General features: G+C 55.7%; 1 protein-coding gene across 1 annotated transcript in view; it reads right to left on the reverse strand.

Moving 5' to 3' along the window:
* Nucleotides 1-13,159, reverse strand: part of LOC103537947 (phosphatidylinositol 3-kinase regulatory subunit gamma-like) — a 79,079-nt gene extending 65,920 nt beyond the window's left edge. The window contains 6 exon segments of the mRNA XM_030455311.1: nt 7,065-7,142; nt 7,400-7,495; nt 11,382-11,701; nt 11,703-11,798; nt 12,076-12,092; nt 13,088-13,159. Of these exon segments, the coding sequence (XP_030311171.1) occupies nt 7,065-7,142; nt 7,400-7,495; nt 11,382-11,701; nt 11,703-11,798; nt 12,076-12,092; nt 13,088-13,159 (679 nt within the window).
* Nucleotides 13,160-13,876: the final 717 nt, after the last annotated feature.

The raw sequence follows: 13,876 nt of genomic DNA on the forward strand, positions 1-13,876 counted from the left end.
GCCTGCCATTTGGCTTGGTGACCAGAGAGAAAACAGATTGACCAATGCCTGAAGTGAAGCCTTTAACCCAGCCATTGGAGACACTACCTCATTTTCAGGAGCAAGCACCCGGCCGGCCGGGAACCATGCCCAGGGGCAGCATGTGGATGGCTGGGAGAGATGCAGGCAGCCATCCAGCATGGCCAAACGTGACCCAGGGCAAAGGTGGGTGCTGCCTGTCTGGCACCCCACAATGTCACAATGTCACAGTGTCACCCCACGACTCTCGGCATCCTCAAGGCAGGCAGGGCTGTGCCAGCTCTTGTCTTCCGCTCCCTGGCCCCACTTTGGTCCATGCTGATGCTCCCATCTTCCAGACACAATTCTGGACTTTCTCAGCTTGACAGAAGGGTTATTTCTACTGGTGATTGTGGGAGGATGACAGCCAGTTCCCCATTTTTGCTGGAACTTGGCTTGGAGAAGTGAGCCAGCAGGTTGGTTCCAGCCAGGCAGCGGGAGGAGAGCAGGGTCAGGCATCCCTAGAGATGCTCCAATGCTTGTTTTGGGCTGAAACTCCCCTGTACGTGGCTAACACCCAGGGCTGCTGCTGGGCAGTCTTGTTGCTTGGCCTGCATTGCAGGGAGCTGCTCCCATCAGCAGGATGCACCAGGCAAATCCCAAACCCCTTCTCAGCTGAGAGGAGTTTGTCTGTTCTCCCCTGCCCTCTGTGGAGGTTTCTAAGGGGACCTGTCACTTGCTTCAAGGATGCTGGTGCAGACTGGGGAGAGCAGCTTCAAGCTGTTCCTGTGCAAGGAAGGTTCTGCTGCCAGGCACTGGCCCCAAGGCGATCAGCCCCGGGCTCCACAGGGGCCTAATTAGTTCGTTTGCACAGTTAGGAATGGACTTGGGGGTGGGGGTGTTCAAAGGGAAGGCTCAGCCAGTTTCAAAGCAAGACTCAAAAACATCTTTACACCCAGAGAGAAGCGTGATGGGGAGTGTGGGAAGGGGGAAGGGGTGAATTTACACCTTGCTACCCGGGACTGATTACTGATGGCACCATTTTCCTTGGCACATTGGCTAGAAATAGCCATTGACTTGTTGCCCCCATCCTCCTAGACATGCAGTGGCACCCTTGTGGGCAGCTCCTCTCTGTCCCCTGGAGCTGCTGGGCTGAGCGCACGACCAAGGGGTCTTTCAAGCTGCACCCCAGCACTGGCTGCACCCCAGCAGCTCAGGGAGGCTCAGACAGCATTTGGAGAAGGGTTAAGCCTGAAGTCTTCCCGACTAATTACCAACCTGACCCCACGGATTCTGCTCCGTGGAGCAGAGGGAGATGATAACCAGCCATAAGAAGCTAATGATGCTGCAGGATGAGTCACAGCTCTCCTGCTGCTCTCCAGATGTTCCTGTCCCTTCCCTGAGGGAATGACAGAGGGATTCCTATCACAGATAGAAGGAAAACACCCCAAAACCCCAATCTCAACCCCACAGCAAGCCCCTCTAGCACACAATTTGCATGCTGACCTGCTGAAGAGCAGGCAAGCAGCTGGGGACCAGGAGAGAGCATCCCCTGCCCATGAGGAATGAAAATCAGGACTAAAATTGGTGCTGTGGGGAAGGGATGAGTGGGATGACAGCTGACTCAGGGGAAAAGCCATGGGTGCTCCCAGTCTTCTCCTGCTAGGATGCCAGAGCCTACATCCCAACAGAGGGGTGATGGGGCTTGGGGCTGAGTCAGGTTGGGCAGGAAATGGCCGGGACCTCTCCCGGCAGCTGGAGCCAGCCCGGGAGGCGTGAGTAAGCCCCGAGTAAACGGAGTTTCGGTAAAGGAGGAAGATGTTTAGCCAAGAGGTGGCGAGGAGGAGGGGGTGGGGATGGGGGGGTTGAAGGAGAGGTTTGAGCCATCCCAGTAACTGGCTGTCCCCTACACGTGGACATAGGTGGTGGTTGTCCCCCGTGTTCCTGGCCAGTGGGTGGATGACAGGGTGCAGCCCTTGCCCAGCACCCACGGTCCCTCTGGCAGCAGGGGGTCCTACAGGTGAAGCTGGGCTACCAAACACTGCTGCCCTGGGATGCATGGTCCCCGTGGCAGCAGAGGGGCACCCAAACCACCTACATATACCTGGGACTGGCTTAAATACTGATTTGGGAGTTTCCATACCTCTTCCAGACCTCTTAGGTTTAACCCATCAGCTGGTGCTGCAGGGATGTCACACAGTTCTTGGGGGGCCATACCTTTCAATTTTCACAGACATTGCCTCTTCACTCCCCAGACCCGACCAGGCACCCCTCAGTGAGGGTTTCCTGGGCTACTGTGCACCAAATCAGGGAATATTGCCCCAGCTTTGATTCAGCATCACTGTAACATCTCTCAGCCATCCTGCTGGTACCTTGTGCTGGGGACTTGGCAGCTCCAGGACATCCCCTGTCTGGGAGATCCTGGCAACCCTGAACACACCCTCCCCAGTTGGGTTTTCACCTATGCATAACCCTGGCTTGCACTCAGCCAGGGCAGCGGTGTTGGGACCCCCTTTCAAAGGTACCCAGTGAGACTGCCTTTCCCTGCAGGGCAGTTCCCTTCCTCAGTTTCCCTACCAGCTACCAGAGAGGATGGCAAAAGCTCACTCCCAATTCACCCTGACAGTTCTGGCAGGGATTTCTGCGCCACTGCCATTTATTTACCCTTCTTTCGTCACCACCAAATATAAGAGATGAGCTCATGCCTCTTGCCAGGCTCTGATGATGCGGGGTTTATTTCCACTGCAGGTATAAATAAAAAGCAGTGCTGCAGGCACCGGGACGCCTGGTGTTTAGGAGTAGAGTCATCGTGGTGGGGTTAAAAGCTTGGCCAGGGGAAACCAAACTTTTGAGGATGTCCAACTGCCTCCAGTATACCAGGAATGAGGATGGTGATGGACGGACTCCCTTTCTGGGCATCTGTGCCTGAGTGATGGGGAGGGCAGTGCGAGCTCCCCCCCACTCTGCTCTCCCCTCCAGCCCAGCTCTTTCTGCCCAGCAGCAGCAGCTCCTGGCAGCCCAAGCGAAGCCCCGAAGCCCCCCACCACTCGCTAATCCCCACCGAGGCTTGACCTAATTCCCGGGCACGTGTGTGTGTGTGTCTCCAGGCAGACTGCTCCGCACCGGGGGCCGAGATCAAAGCTCAGAGCAGGGCGGCAGCGCAGGCACCGCGTTGGAGACACCGGCTCCAATCCGCCTCCTCCTGCTGTCGGATTCGTCTCAGCAGCCGGGGACCAGGCAGATCCTGCCTTGCCCTGCCAGCAACAGAGACTTTCCCCGGTGTTACCGGGGAAGGCTTATAGCATTTGTGTATTCTGATGGACACCAAAGCCCAGGTCAGAGCTCGGGGAATCCAAAATCTAGGAGGTTTTAGAGCTGGATGCACTCAGCCCCATCTAAGGAGCCATGGGGTGAGGGAGCCCTGGGGCGGTCTCCGTACCCCATCTCTCACCGGGGGGTAGGGATGAGGATGCAGACCATCCCAACCCAGCTTTGGCAAAGTGCTGCATGGCCATTCCACAAGGGACTTTGCAGCCATCCCCATGCCAAGCCTCCTCCAGCTCAGGTGCCTCAGCTTCAAAGAGCTTCAGCACCCACTAGCACACCCACAATTTTGCTGCCACCAGCCAAAGGTCCCAAGTTTCCAAGTTCAGCAGCAGCTCCCAGGGGTAAATGAGTGCAGGCAGCCCCTGAACAAATATGGAGTCAGAAGACACCACCCCAGGCACCTGAAAGACAATTTGTGTCCACAGGCACCAGGGACTTTGCAGCTGCTTTGCTCCATCGCATGTAATCCAAGCAGTCCCTGAGCCACACACAGGACAGCAGTATTGCTGGGGACTGGGTCATTGTGTGGCCCCTGTCACTGTGGGCAAGGAGACATCCCCAGGACATGAAGGAGTCCCACAGCCAGGCCCTAGAGAGAGCAATGAGGGCAGGGGGCTTAAGTGCTGCACCCTGCCACTGCCATTTGAAGTCTACTTGCTTCCTATAAGTCTACTTGCTTTTCCTGAGGCTGCACTGGGGCTTTTGGATGGCTCATCACTGCCAGCCCTTTGGTGAGTCCCCCTGGTCTCCCATGGGGCTTCAGCTTTTTGTTAAATCCCTTTTCAGTGCTGCCACATGACTCTGACTCCTCACTCTGACTTCAGTGATGTCACACAGCCCAGATCACCTCTTGGACACCACGGTCTGAATTAAACACCAAGGGTCCTAAAACAATTAGCAATTAATCTGGCTTTGAGCCCAACCACCCTTTGGTTTGTACCACCCAGCTGGGTGGCTGTGGAGGTGCTCAGTTCACTGACCTCCTTTATGGATGAGTTCTGTCTTTGCTTTTTTTTTTTTTTTCTCTTGCATCATCCAACATGGAAATACAGATTTTGGAGGACAGGCTCTTCTAGCCTGTGGTCAGATGCCACAGGAGTTCACCATCTCTGGGGAAGGGGACAGGGACAGCTCCAGCCCAGGCTGTACAACCACTTGGAGCCACACTGCATCCAGGCTCACTGTGCCTGGTGTTGCCATGGCCCCATGGGGGTGGGAGACCTGGCAATGTTTCATCCCAAAGCCTGAGTTATGTTCAGCTCAGGGTCTGCACCATCAGGCAAGGTCCACAAAGGACCAGGGATGGGGAAAGTGTTTGATACACACAACCCAGGTGGACACCTGCACTGGTTTTTTCCCTCTACCCCTCATCAAAATTTCAGATGCTCTTTCAGTGTAGAAAACACCCTGTTTTCTCCAGAATGCTTTTAGCATATTTGGGGGTTAGAAAACCAACATTTGAACTTTTCCAGACCCTGCTCCTTTTTCCTTGCCCTATCAAGCAGTTCTCCTGCCATGGCTGCCAAACACCAGCATGATTTGGGTGTTTTCAGGGAAGCTGAAAGCCCTAGTGGGGATCCAGTTTTCCTCCCAGTCAAGGTGGGGTCTAAGTCCAGCACCAGCCCTGATTTTTCCTCATTTTCTGAGATGGAGCTTGACTTTTGCAGGCAAGCTGCTAGAAGAGACAGGATGCTGGGGGGAGAGGAGCAGAGGAGGAAGAGAAACGTGACCCTCACCTCTACCATCTCACCCATGGGGCATGCAAACTCCATTTTTTTTTTTTTCCAGGGATATTTTAGCCACTAAATGCAATGAAAGGGCTTGTAGGGGGGCCAAAGCAGAGATGCTCTCTTGTTCTCCCCAAATCAGTTTGGGTTCTAGCCAGGTCCTGGGGAAGCTCTGCTGTGTCTTGGTCCACAGGAGGCTGAGGGGGCTCTGGCTATGCAGGGATGCTTTACCCTGGCAGGAACATCACCCCTCGTTCTGTTTTCAGAGCAGCCCTTTGGCAGAGCTGAGCATCACCAGCTCCTTCAGCTGAGATCTACCAAATGCGTGGCATGTCTGACCCCTTCCAGCCAGCTCTGAGGAGCTCTGGCTTTGCCTGGATCAGTATTACTGAGCACACAGGGGAGCCCCCTGAGTTGCCAAATAAAAACACAAAAACGCTTATTTAGCTCCCAGGGGAGATGGGGGGCTTGGGAGCACCAAGTCGTTTAGGGCTGTTAAGAATTTTTCAGGGCTCTCAAATAGTTCGATCACCATGATGGCATTTCCCTGCTCGTGCTGGGTCCTGCAGTGGGAGATGAAAACCAAGACGAACACAGCAGCTGCTCAGAGCTCCAACCCTGGCTCCGGCAAAGCGCGGGATTTGCCCCTGGATTTTGGGAGTCTCCCGAGGCTGGGCAGGATTTTCGGCAGTGACCGCTGCGGTGCTGCCGGGGATGCTGCACCGGCTGCGGGGGGACGACGGAGGACCCGGTGACTCCTGCGTGCTCGGAAAACAAAGCATCCTCCTCATGTTTTTGTCGCTGCCCCTGCCCAATCTGGGCATCTGTGCCCGGGACTGCGGGGACTGATCCCGGATGCTTTCACCTCCTCCGGAGACCAGCCGGGAAATCCGTGCCGGGGAGCAAAACTGTGCAAAAGAGCACCCCTGCCTGCCCCAGACTGCAGCGGGGGCTTCCCCGAGGGGAGGAAAAGGAGGTGATGGGGGGCACCGTGTCGTCTTCCCATTCATCCCCGGGGGAACAGAGTCCTCCTCGGGCACTGGGGACAGAGTAGCCCCGGGACCCCCAGCATCTCCTCTCCCGCATCCCTTCCTCCTCCGCAGCCCCGTCCTCCCGCCCGGCGGGGACTCGGCTCCCGGTGCGCGGAGAAGCGATGAGGTCATGTTGCTTAATATAGTGATTTCATCACAGCCCTTCTCCCCAGCAACACGGCCCGGCTGCCGCCGGCTCCCGGCGCTGGCAGAGCCGCCGGTCCCCCCCCCACCACCCCCGCCGTGCTGGGATGCCGGGCGCAAGGGCGGGAGAAGTGGAGGGGACGGAGCGGAGGAGGGGGATGAGGGGGAAGGGGACAGGACGGGGACGCTGTGTCAGGACGGGGCAGTGCCGGGCCGGACCGTGCCTGGTGCCACAGTGCCGCCCGCTGGGCACGGCGGCCGGGAGGATGAAGATGCTCGACGCGGACCCCCCGGGTTTGAGCAGCACCCCGCCTGTCCCCAACGCCCCTGTGTCATCCCCACAGTGAATTTAGCAGCAGGGGTGGGGAGATGGTTTTTCTCTCCTCCTCACCATATTCCTGCTTCCCTCCAGTCCTGCAAGACGCTTCCCATTCTCCTAAAAATATCGGCTTTTTTCTTTGCTTTTTTTCCCCCCCCTGTACACCTGCAAGAGGCTTTCTCCCTGCCCTGCTTCTCAAATGGAAATACTAGAGGTCGGCAAAACGAACTATTTTTTTGCCTTTAAAAAATATCCAACTAAACAAACAAAAAGCTTCTAGTGAAGCACCTCAGCCCTGCACCTCCACCCCTCCTGGCAGCACCACACCAGGGGACTGGGAGAACAGGGTCGGTCTGCATGCATGCAGGGTCTCACAGGGCTGTAATTAGGGCTACGAGGAGGACAGAGGCAGTGCCCCATCCCTGCTCTGCCTGGGCAGCATTGATCACCTGGAAACATTCAGTCCTCGATCCCCTTCCCCCCTAGGGGTACAGGGCGGGACATGGCTCGGGTACTTACCTGCCAGAAGAGCCTGCTTCAGCTCAGCATCCCCCAGATCACCAGGAGCAGATCTGTAGAGCACCTCACTCTCGAGACCTGGGGAGCAACCAGGAGAGAGGACTCAGTCCTGAGCTCAGCATTATCCCCTCCAACATGACGGAAGAAGGAAAGGGCTGAGACCTCCAAGCCCGCACACCCTGCCCACACCGGGCTGGTACTGGGGTGCACAGAGAGAGGTTTGGCTCCAATGATGCTGTTGGGACATTCCCAAACACAGGCAGCAGGGGTGGTCGCATGCATGCACCCATGTACACCTTGCAGGAGGATGCTGTGGGTGCTGTGGCTGCTCGTACCTTGTTTTTCCAGTGCCTCGATGAGCCTGGCTATGGTTGGCAGTGCCTGCTCGGGGAGGGTAGGATGGTCAGTGGGCTCTGCCTGCCCATGGAGACCTGTGGTGGAAAGATGATACAAGGGGCTTGGAAATTCCTGCATGCAGGAATTCCGGTCTCTTTCCTTGGCTGCCTCAGGACAGGATCAAGCTGCTGCTTTGGCACAGCCACAGCCAACGTACCGTCTCTCACATGTCCATTTTATCCTCTTTTTACAGTAAGAGTCACTACTGGGGGCTCAGCTGCTTGCTGGGATGCAAAGACCTGGTCAGGCATTTGTTCTGCCTGTGGGGAGCACCCTGCCTGCAGCAGAGACCCTTCAGGCCAAAGCCCCTTCCCTACCTCTCCTCCCAAGGCACTGAGGACTGCTCCCTCTCATCACCCACAGCCTTCAGTGCCACCAGGCAGGAGCTGGGGCACCAGAGCTATACTGGGCACAGAGATGGCTTTTTGCAGCTCTTACCCACTTGAATTCTCTGGTGTCTATGACAGAGTTGAACACAAGCCCGGGGAGGCTCAGCCACCCCCCTTGACTGACACAGACCTGCCCAGTCCTTGAGGAGCCCTTCAGCCAAATACAGGCCAGGCTTCCAATGGCACAAATCCCCAGGTACTGCTGGTTTCTAGGTTTTATACCAAGGACACTTCACCTCATACCCTGGCAGAGAGCAGCAAACACTCTGCCAGGCATGAAGGCATCTCTTCTTGACCCAGGACATGCTGTATGTATCCATCCTTCCACTCATCCATCCTTCCAGTCATCCATCCTTCCTTCCATCCATCCATCCATCCATCTCTATCACTGCAGCAGATAAATCCTTCCTGTGTGGGCTATACCCAATGGGGAAGCTGGCAGTGCAGTGCTGGGATTTCCCCTCACACTCTCTCATTAATGGCCTTGAACCCCCACGGGAAGGTGTCAGGCAGGGGCTACCACCACGCGTAGCACATCAGAGCCACACGGCTACAGATGGCACCTGGAAAGGGTGATCTACCAAGAACTCTACTTGTTTTATGAGGCAAGTAGGTCTTTTGCTGGAAACATATTTAAAAATATATAGCAAATTAAATAAAGCCTGAGTGTGACTTTTACCCACAGTGAGGAACACTCCCATCTAATTTCCTTGTTAGGTTCCTTCACACTTTGTTTTTTGCTGCCTGGCAGGGAGCTCACAGGTAAAGCTAAGGTACCCATAATAACCTTAAGGAATGAAAATGGAAAAAAAAAATGGGGACTATGGGACTTAGGGCAGGGCCAAGTTGCCCTAAGCATTTTACAAAAACACAGCCTGGCTGCAGCAGGTGGACCCAGACTCTGGTCTTCACTGCAGTGATGCCCTGGTGTTCCCTTTGGAACAGGGAGGGATGCAAATCTGCTGCTGCCTGATGAGGATGTGCAGGTGCCTCAGGTGGGAACAAGGAAGATTTTGGAGTTTAAAGCAAAGCACATGGCTGGGAGGCAATGGAAAATGTCTCCACAGATGGTTTCTTAGTTGGGGAAAACTGGGCTTTGGGCTCCAGGCTGGTGGCTTATGGAAGAGGTGGTGACTGCACAGAATAATTGCCTGTTTCTTTTTGCTGGAAATAACAGGAATAGCCCCAGGCTCAGGCTGGATCTTTAGCCCATCCTCTATCCACAGGTCCCAGGCTGGACCCCATCATCCCAACACAGTGCTTGGCTCTGACCCCTGGTGAAGTCAAGGAAATACCTCATGGTGGTGATTCCACTTGAGACAACCAGGCAGGGGCAAAACAGTTGCTGAGCTCCTGGGAAGTCCCCTGAGACTTGGATCTTATGCAGAGACATTTTTAGGATGTTATTTAATTTAAAAACCAGACCATTTCTCCCTGAAGAGCCAGCCCTGGATCCAGGCTGGGAGGTGCAGTGTCTCTCTCCCATTCAGAGCTGCACCCATGATTTCATCCCACTCAGGGTGCCCTGGGGTTCAGTGGGCACCAAGGCCACACAGGGCAGTACACTACTGGCACAGAGAAATAAACATTCAGGCCATCCAGAAAAAAATGTCCCTCAAAACCTACATCTGGGAATGGAAACAGAATGGGAAGATATTTCCAAAGAAAAAATAAAGAGAAAAAAAATGTCCCTTCTCTTCCAGGAGGACTTCTGAGATTTTTACCCTAAGGGATATCTTGTGGGGTGGAAGGTTTGGGTTCAAACTGACATAAAATGGTACAGATGCTCCACTGCTGCAGGAAGAAGTGATTATGGGCCACAAGAGTCCTGCATGCCCTGGCATTGCCCCAGGAAAGGCACTCATAGCGGGGCACCCCACAGCATGGCACCAGGGAGGCAGCACCCAATGCCCCCATGGACTGTGGGGCTGGACAAAAGGTCAGAGCATCTCCTGCAGAAAGCAACACCTTCCACAAACTAAACCCTGGTTTTAGTGGGGTTTTCCCTATGAAAAAAAATTAATGTTGTACAATAAAAAATTAATTGTTATCCTCTTGCCCAAACACACACAGGGCTGGGACTTCAGTGCCAAGATATGGGCAAGGCTCTCTGGCCAGGCTGTGATGGGGACATGCCTTGATCTGTGGGGCTCTGCCTCATCCCCAGCAGCTGTGCTCCTTGGGGGACATCTGCCAGCCCCTTGGAGAAGAGTCCATACTGTTTCCTCTGTGGGGCAGGCATGAGGCAATGGTGCCAGGGAGCAAGGACAGCAGTAAGAAGGTGGCTTCATGTCTGGTGAATGGGGCTGGAGAGCCCTCGAGTGTGCTCATGGGGGTGGGTTATGTCAGGGGAAGCTGAGTCCTGCTGTTACTCATCCAAAGTGGTCCCCCCCTCCTAAGTCACAGTGGCAAAGGGGCCTTACATCATATTTTGGAGGGAGATGGGGTTCTCATCAGTGGTCTCCCTCTAAACCCAGGACAAAAGTACCTCTGATGCCTGGGCAGGACAGGAGGGAAACAGCCTCACTGGTTACCATGTCTGTGTCTTGGTCCCAAACTGGCCAAGAAAGGTGCCCAAGGCACTGGGCCAGCATCTGGGCAGGTAGGTTTGGGTAGCTGTGGCTGAAGACTGTACCACTCTCTGAGCCCCAGGCCCAGATGGACAACAGCTTCCCCACCATCACATCCTGGAGGAGGTGAGCACCACAGCTTTGGCTGGGGTTGCGCATGGCTGGAAGAGGGGTTTCTTAATTTTCCTTTTTTTTTTCTTTCTTTCTTTGTGGTTTTTTTTAATTTTGGGTTCATTATGCAACTGCTGAGAAACCCCTCCCAGACCCAGCACGCTTGGCCATGGTAGGTGGTGAGGGCAGAGACAGCTGCACGAGCTCAGCAGATCCCAGCAGAGAAAAAGCTGGAAGCCCCTGCTCCTGGAAGGGCCCTGCCAGATATTCCCCCACCACTGTGCTGCATCTCCCAGGGATGAAGGAGACCCCAGGAAGCAACCTGACTGCCTGCGAAAATCATCCCCTGTCCCAGCCTGCACAAAGTGACAGTGAGGCCAGGAGCTGGCTGGGGGCCAGCACTCGCCTGGGCACTGGGAACAGCCAGAATCGGGTGCCGCAGTGGTGGGGAGAGCAGCAGCTGGAAAAAAAAGGTCCCCAGGGACACCCATGGGGCTTTCTGATGCTCTCTGGTGGGCCAAAGTGTTCCTGCCTCTTCTCCTGTGCTCTCACAGACATGGACCCACTGGAACACTCCATGCTGGCACAGCAGGCAGCCCGGGATGCTGGTAAGGAGCAATCCCTGCAGCCTGTTTGCCTCTGGGAGTGTTTACCCTGGGCACCCCCTGCTCCCCTGCAGCTGCCTTGGTGCACCAGGGCAGGTAATTCCCAGGGCATCTCCTCCTCCTGGGGCTGGATCCCCACCGAACCACCCCAAATGCAAACATCTTCCCAGGCTTCTTGCCACCCTCACCATCTTGCAGAGGACACCCACCCACGGGCTCACACCTTCCCCTTTCCCCAGCACTCACCCCAGGGTGGGGGGGTCCCGGCAGGTGGCGGGGGCAGGGGTCGTGGCCTGGCCTTGGTGGCAGCAGGGACGATGCGTGTGGGACCCAGGTACTCCACGTAGGTGCCGGGGAAGTTTCCACGCTCCTTGGTGCGCTCGTTGAGGCCGTGGAGCCAACCCTGGGGGCTGCGCTCGTCCCCGTCCTTATAGTCGGGGCTGCTGAGCAGCCCGGCCCTGCTGACTGTCAGCACATCCCCAGGGCACAGTGCCAGGTCCTCCTCCTGGTCCTTCTGGTACTCGTAGAGAGCCCGGTACTGCAGCCCATCCGAGGAGGCCATGGTGATGGTGTGGGTCACACTGCCCAACTCCAGCTGGGCATGGAGGGCCCAGGGGGCCTGCACAGGGCAGGTATGGCTGGGATGAGGTGGGCTTGGGTGGGCTGGGAGCACTCTCTTCCCTGAACACACAGAATAAAAGTCTCAGTGCTGGAAAATCTCCATGTAGGAGTGTGGCTCCTGACCCTTCTAGCCCCAAAATCACTGCGGAACCACGCTGGAGCCTGGTGCTCACAGGGTTGGCTCAGGTGTGGACAGGGAGACTTTTCATCAGTGGGGCAAACGGGGTGAGGGGGTGAGGGGGAGAGCAAATGAATCTACTTGAGGTGCTGGGTACAAATTAGCTGTCCTCTTCTCAGCCTGGTCTCATCCATACGTTGCTGGGGACCTTCCTTTCTCTGCTGAAGAGGAAGGCAGAGCATTAGCAACCAAACCACTGCCTCAACCCAACCATTACCTCAACCCCAATCTCACCAACCTGTCCCCAGATCCCAGCCTCCCAACACCGGGGGGAGCCCCGTGGCTTGCTCAGCTCCCTCTTCCCGAGGAGCTCCCGCCAGCAGAGCTCGGCCACTGCACGCACGGAAAGTACCGGCAAGAGTCTGGAAAGTAGGGCAAGAGATCACGCCACGGGCTTTTAAAATAGACATATGTGCCGGCGAGAAACCTCCTGCCGCACGCAGCTCCCCTCCGGCAGCTCCATCCCAGCATTGCTGCACGATGAAGATGTGGGATTTTTGGATGCTTTGGACTTTGGCTTTATTTTTTTCTTTATTTTTAAAATTACGATTATTTTTTTAGCATGCATTTTAAAATATTCCTCCAAGAGAGACCTCTTCCCCCAGGGAGGAAGGAGGGGGGAAGACGCCCACCCGCTGCCCCCCCAGCTTCCCGCAGATCCCCGCGAAGGAGAGATGGGATGGAGAGGTGACGAGCAGCAGCCGCGGGACCGTTCGTCTGTCTGTCCATCCCACCCCCCCCCTCCCCATCACTCTCCCTTCAAGCCTTACCGGGCTCAGCAGCTCTCCCGGCGGGAGCGGAGATCGAGAACGGAGCGGAGCCGCGCTCCGGCGGTGATGTCAGCCGTTCCTCCTCCCCCGTAGCCGGGCGTCCCCCCCCTCGCCGCAGCGCCGCGGGAGGGAGGGGTGGGGGGACGCCCGGCTACCGGGGAGGGGGGGGAAACTGTAGGAGGTGGATGATTTCATTCTCAGATGCAGCATCTCTTCTTCCCCTAGGGAAGGGAAGACATCCCCTCCCCCCAAATCTCCATCCATCCTTAGGGATACTAAAGGGTGGGGGAGGATCAGCACCCCATGGATACCCTCCTTCCCCCCCTCCCCTACCCATACCATCCATCCCACCTCGTCCCTTTGTCACCATCAAACCCATGCACAGGACAGGCAGGTGATGCCATGGAGAATCCCAGCCCAGGGGTGCTCCAGTTCCTTGCTCTCCACCTGAGCATTCAGCCAAAAATGTTTCCCAGCCCCAGGGTAAGGGCCGAGTACCCCATAAAACAGCACAGGGTGATGCTGAGAGAGCTCCTGCCTGAGACAAGGCTCCTTAAAACTCAGTGAGGCAGCAGTTAAAATATAAGAGGAATGAAAACGTGTAGGGGACTGGCAGGGCTCATATGGAAAGGGCCCAGCTCAGCCACAGAAGGGACATGCACATCACCAGCCCATGGCAACAGCAGCATGGAACAGGGACATCAGTTCTCAGCTCGCTTTCACTGGGGAGAAACTGGCGCTGGGGGTGCATTTGCCCTGAAATGCTTCGTGTCAGTCTCAGCATGGGTGAGCTGTCTCAATATTTGATCATTCACAAGGCTCAATGAGATGTTCCCAGAGGTGCAGAGGCTTGGGATGTTGTTTGTGGTTTTCTTTTTTTTTTTTTAAATCCTTGCTTCTCACCCTGACTTCTCTTAACTAGAAGTTATTCCTTGTCTTTGCTGCAGGTTCAACATCCTAAAAATACCTAAAACACAAGTTCTGGGAAATTCACTCTGGCTGAATCTGTGCCAGAGCTGGAGAAGTTCAAGGGATGGTATGAGATCCAAGGGGGAAGACCAAGTGGTGGGGAGGGGCTGGGAAAATTGAGGCTAGGAGGCCAGGAGAGCAATGCAAGAAAAGTAGAGCCCTTCTCACCCATAATTTCAGCAAAATCCCCTCTCCATTTCCTG

This window comes from Calypte anna, chromosome 8, assembly GCF_003957555.1.
Source record: "Calypte anna isolate BGI_N300 chromosome 8, bCalAnn1_v1.p, whole genome shotgun sequence".
Lineage (NCBI taxonomy): Eukaryota > Metazoa > Chordata > Aves > Apodiformes > Trochilidae > Calypte > Calypte anna.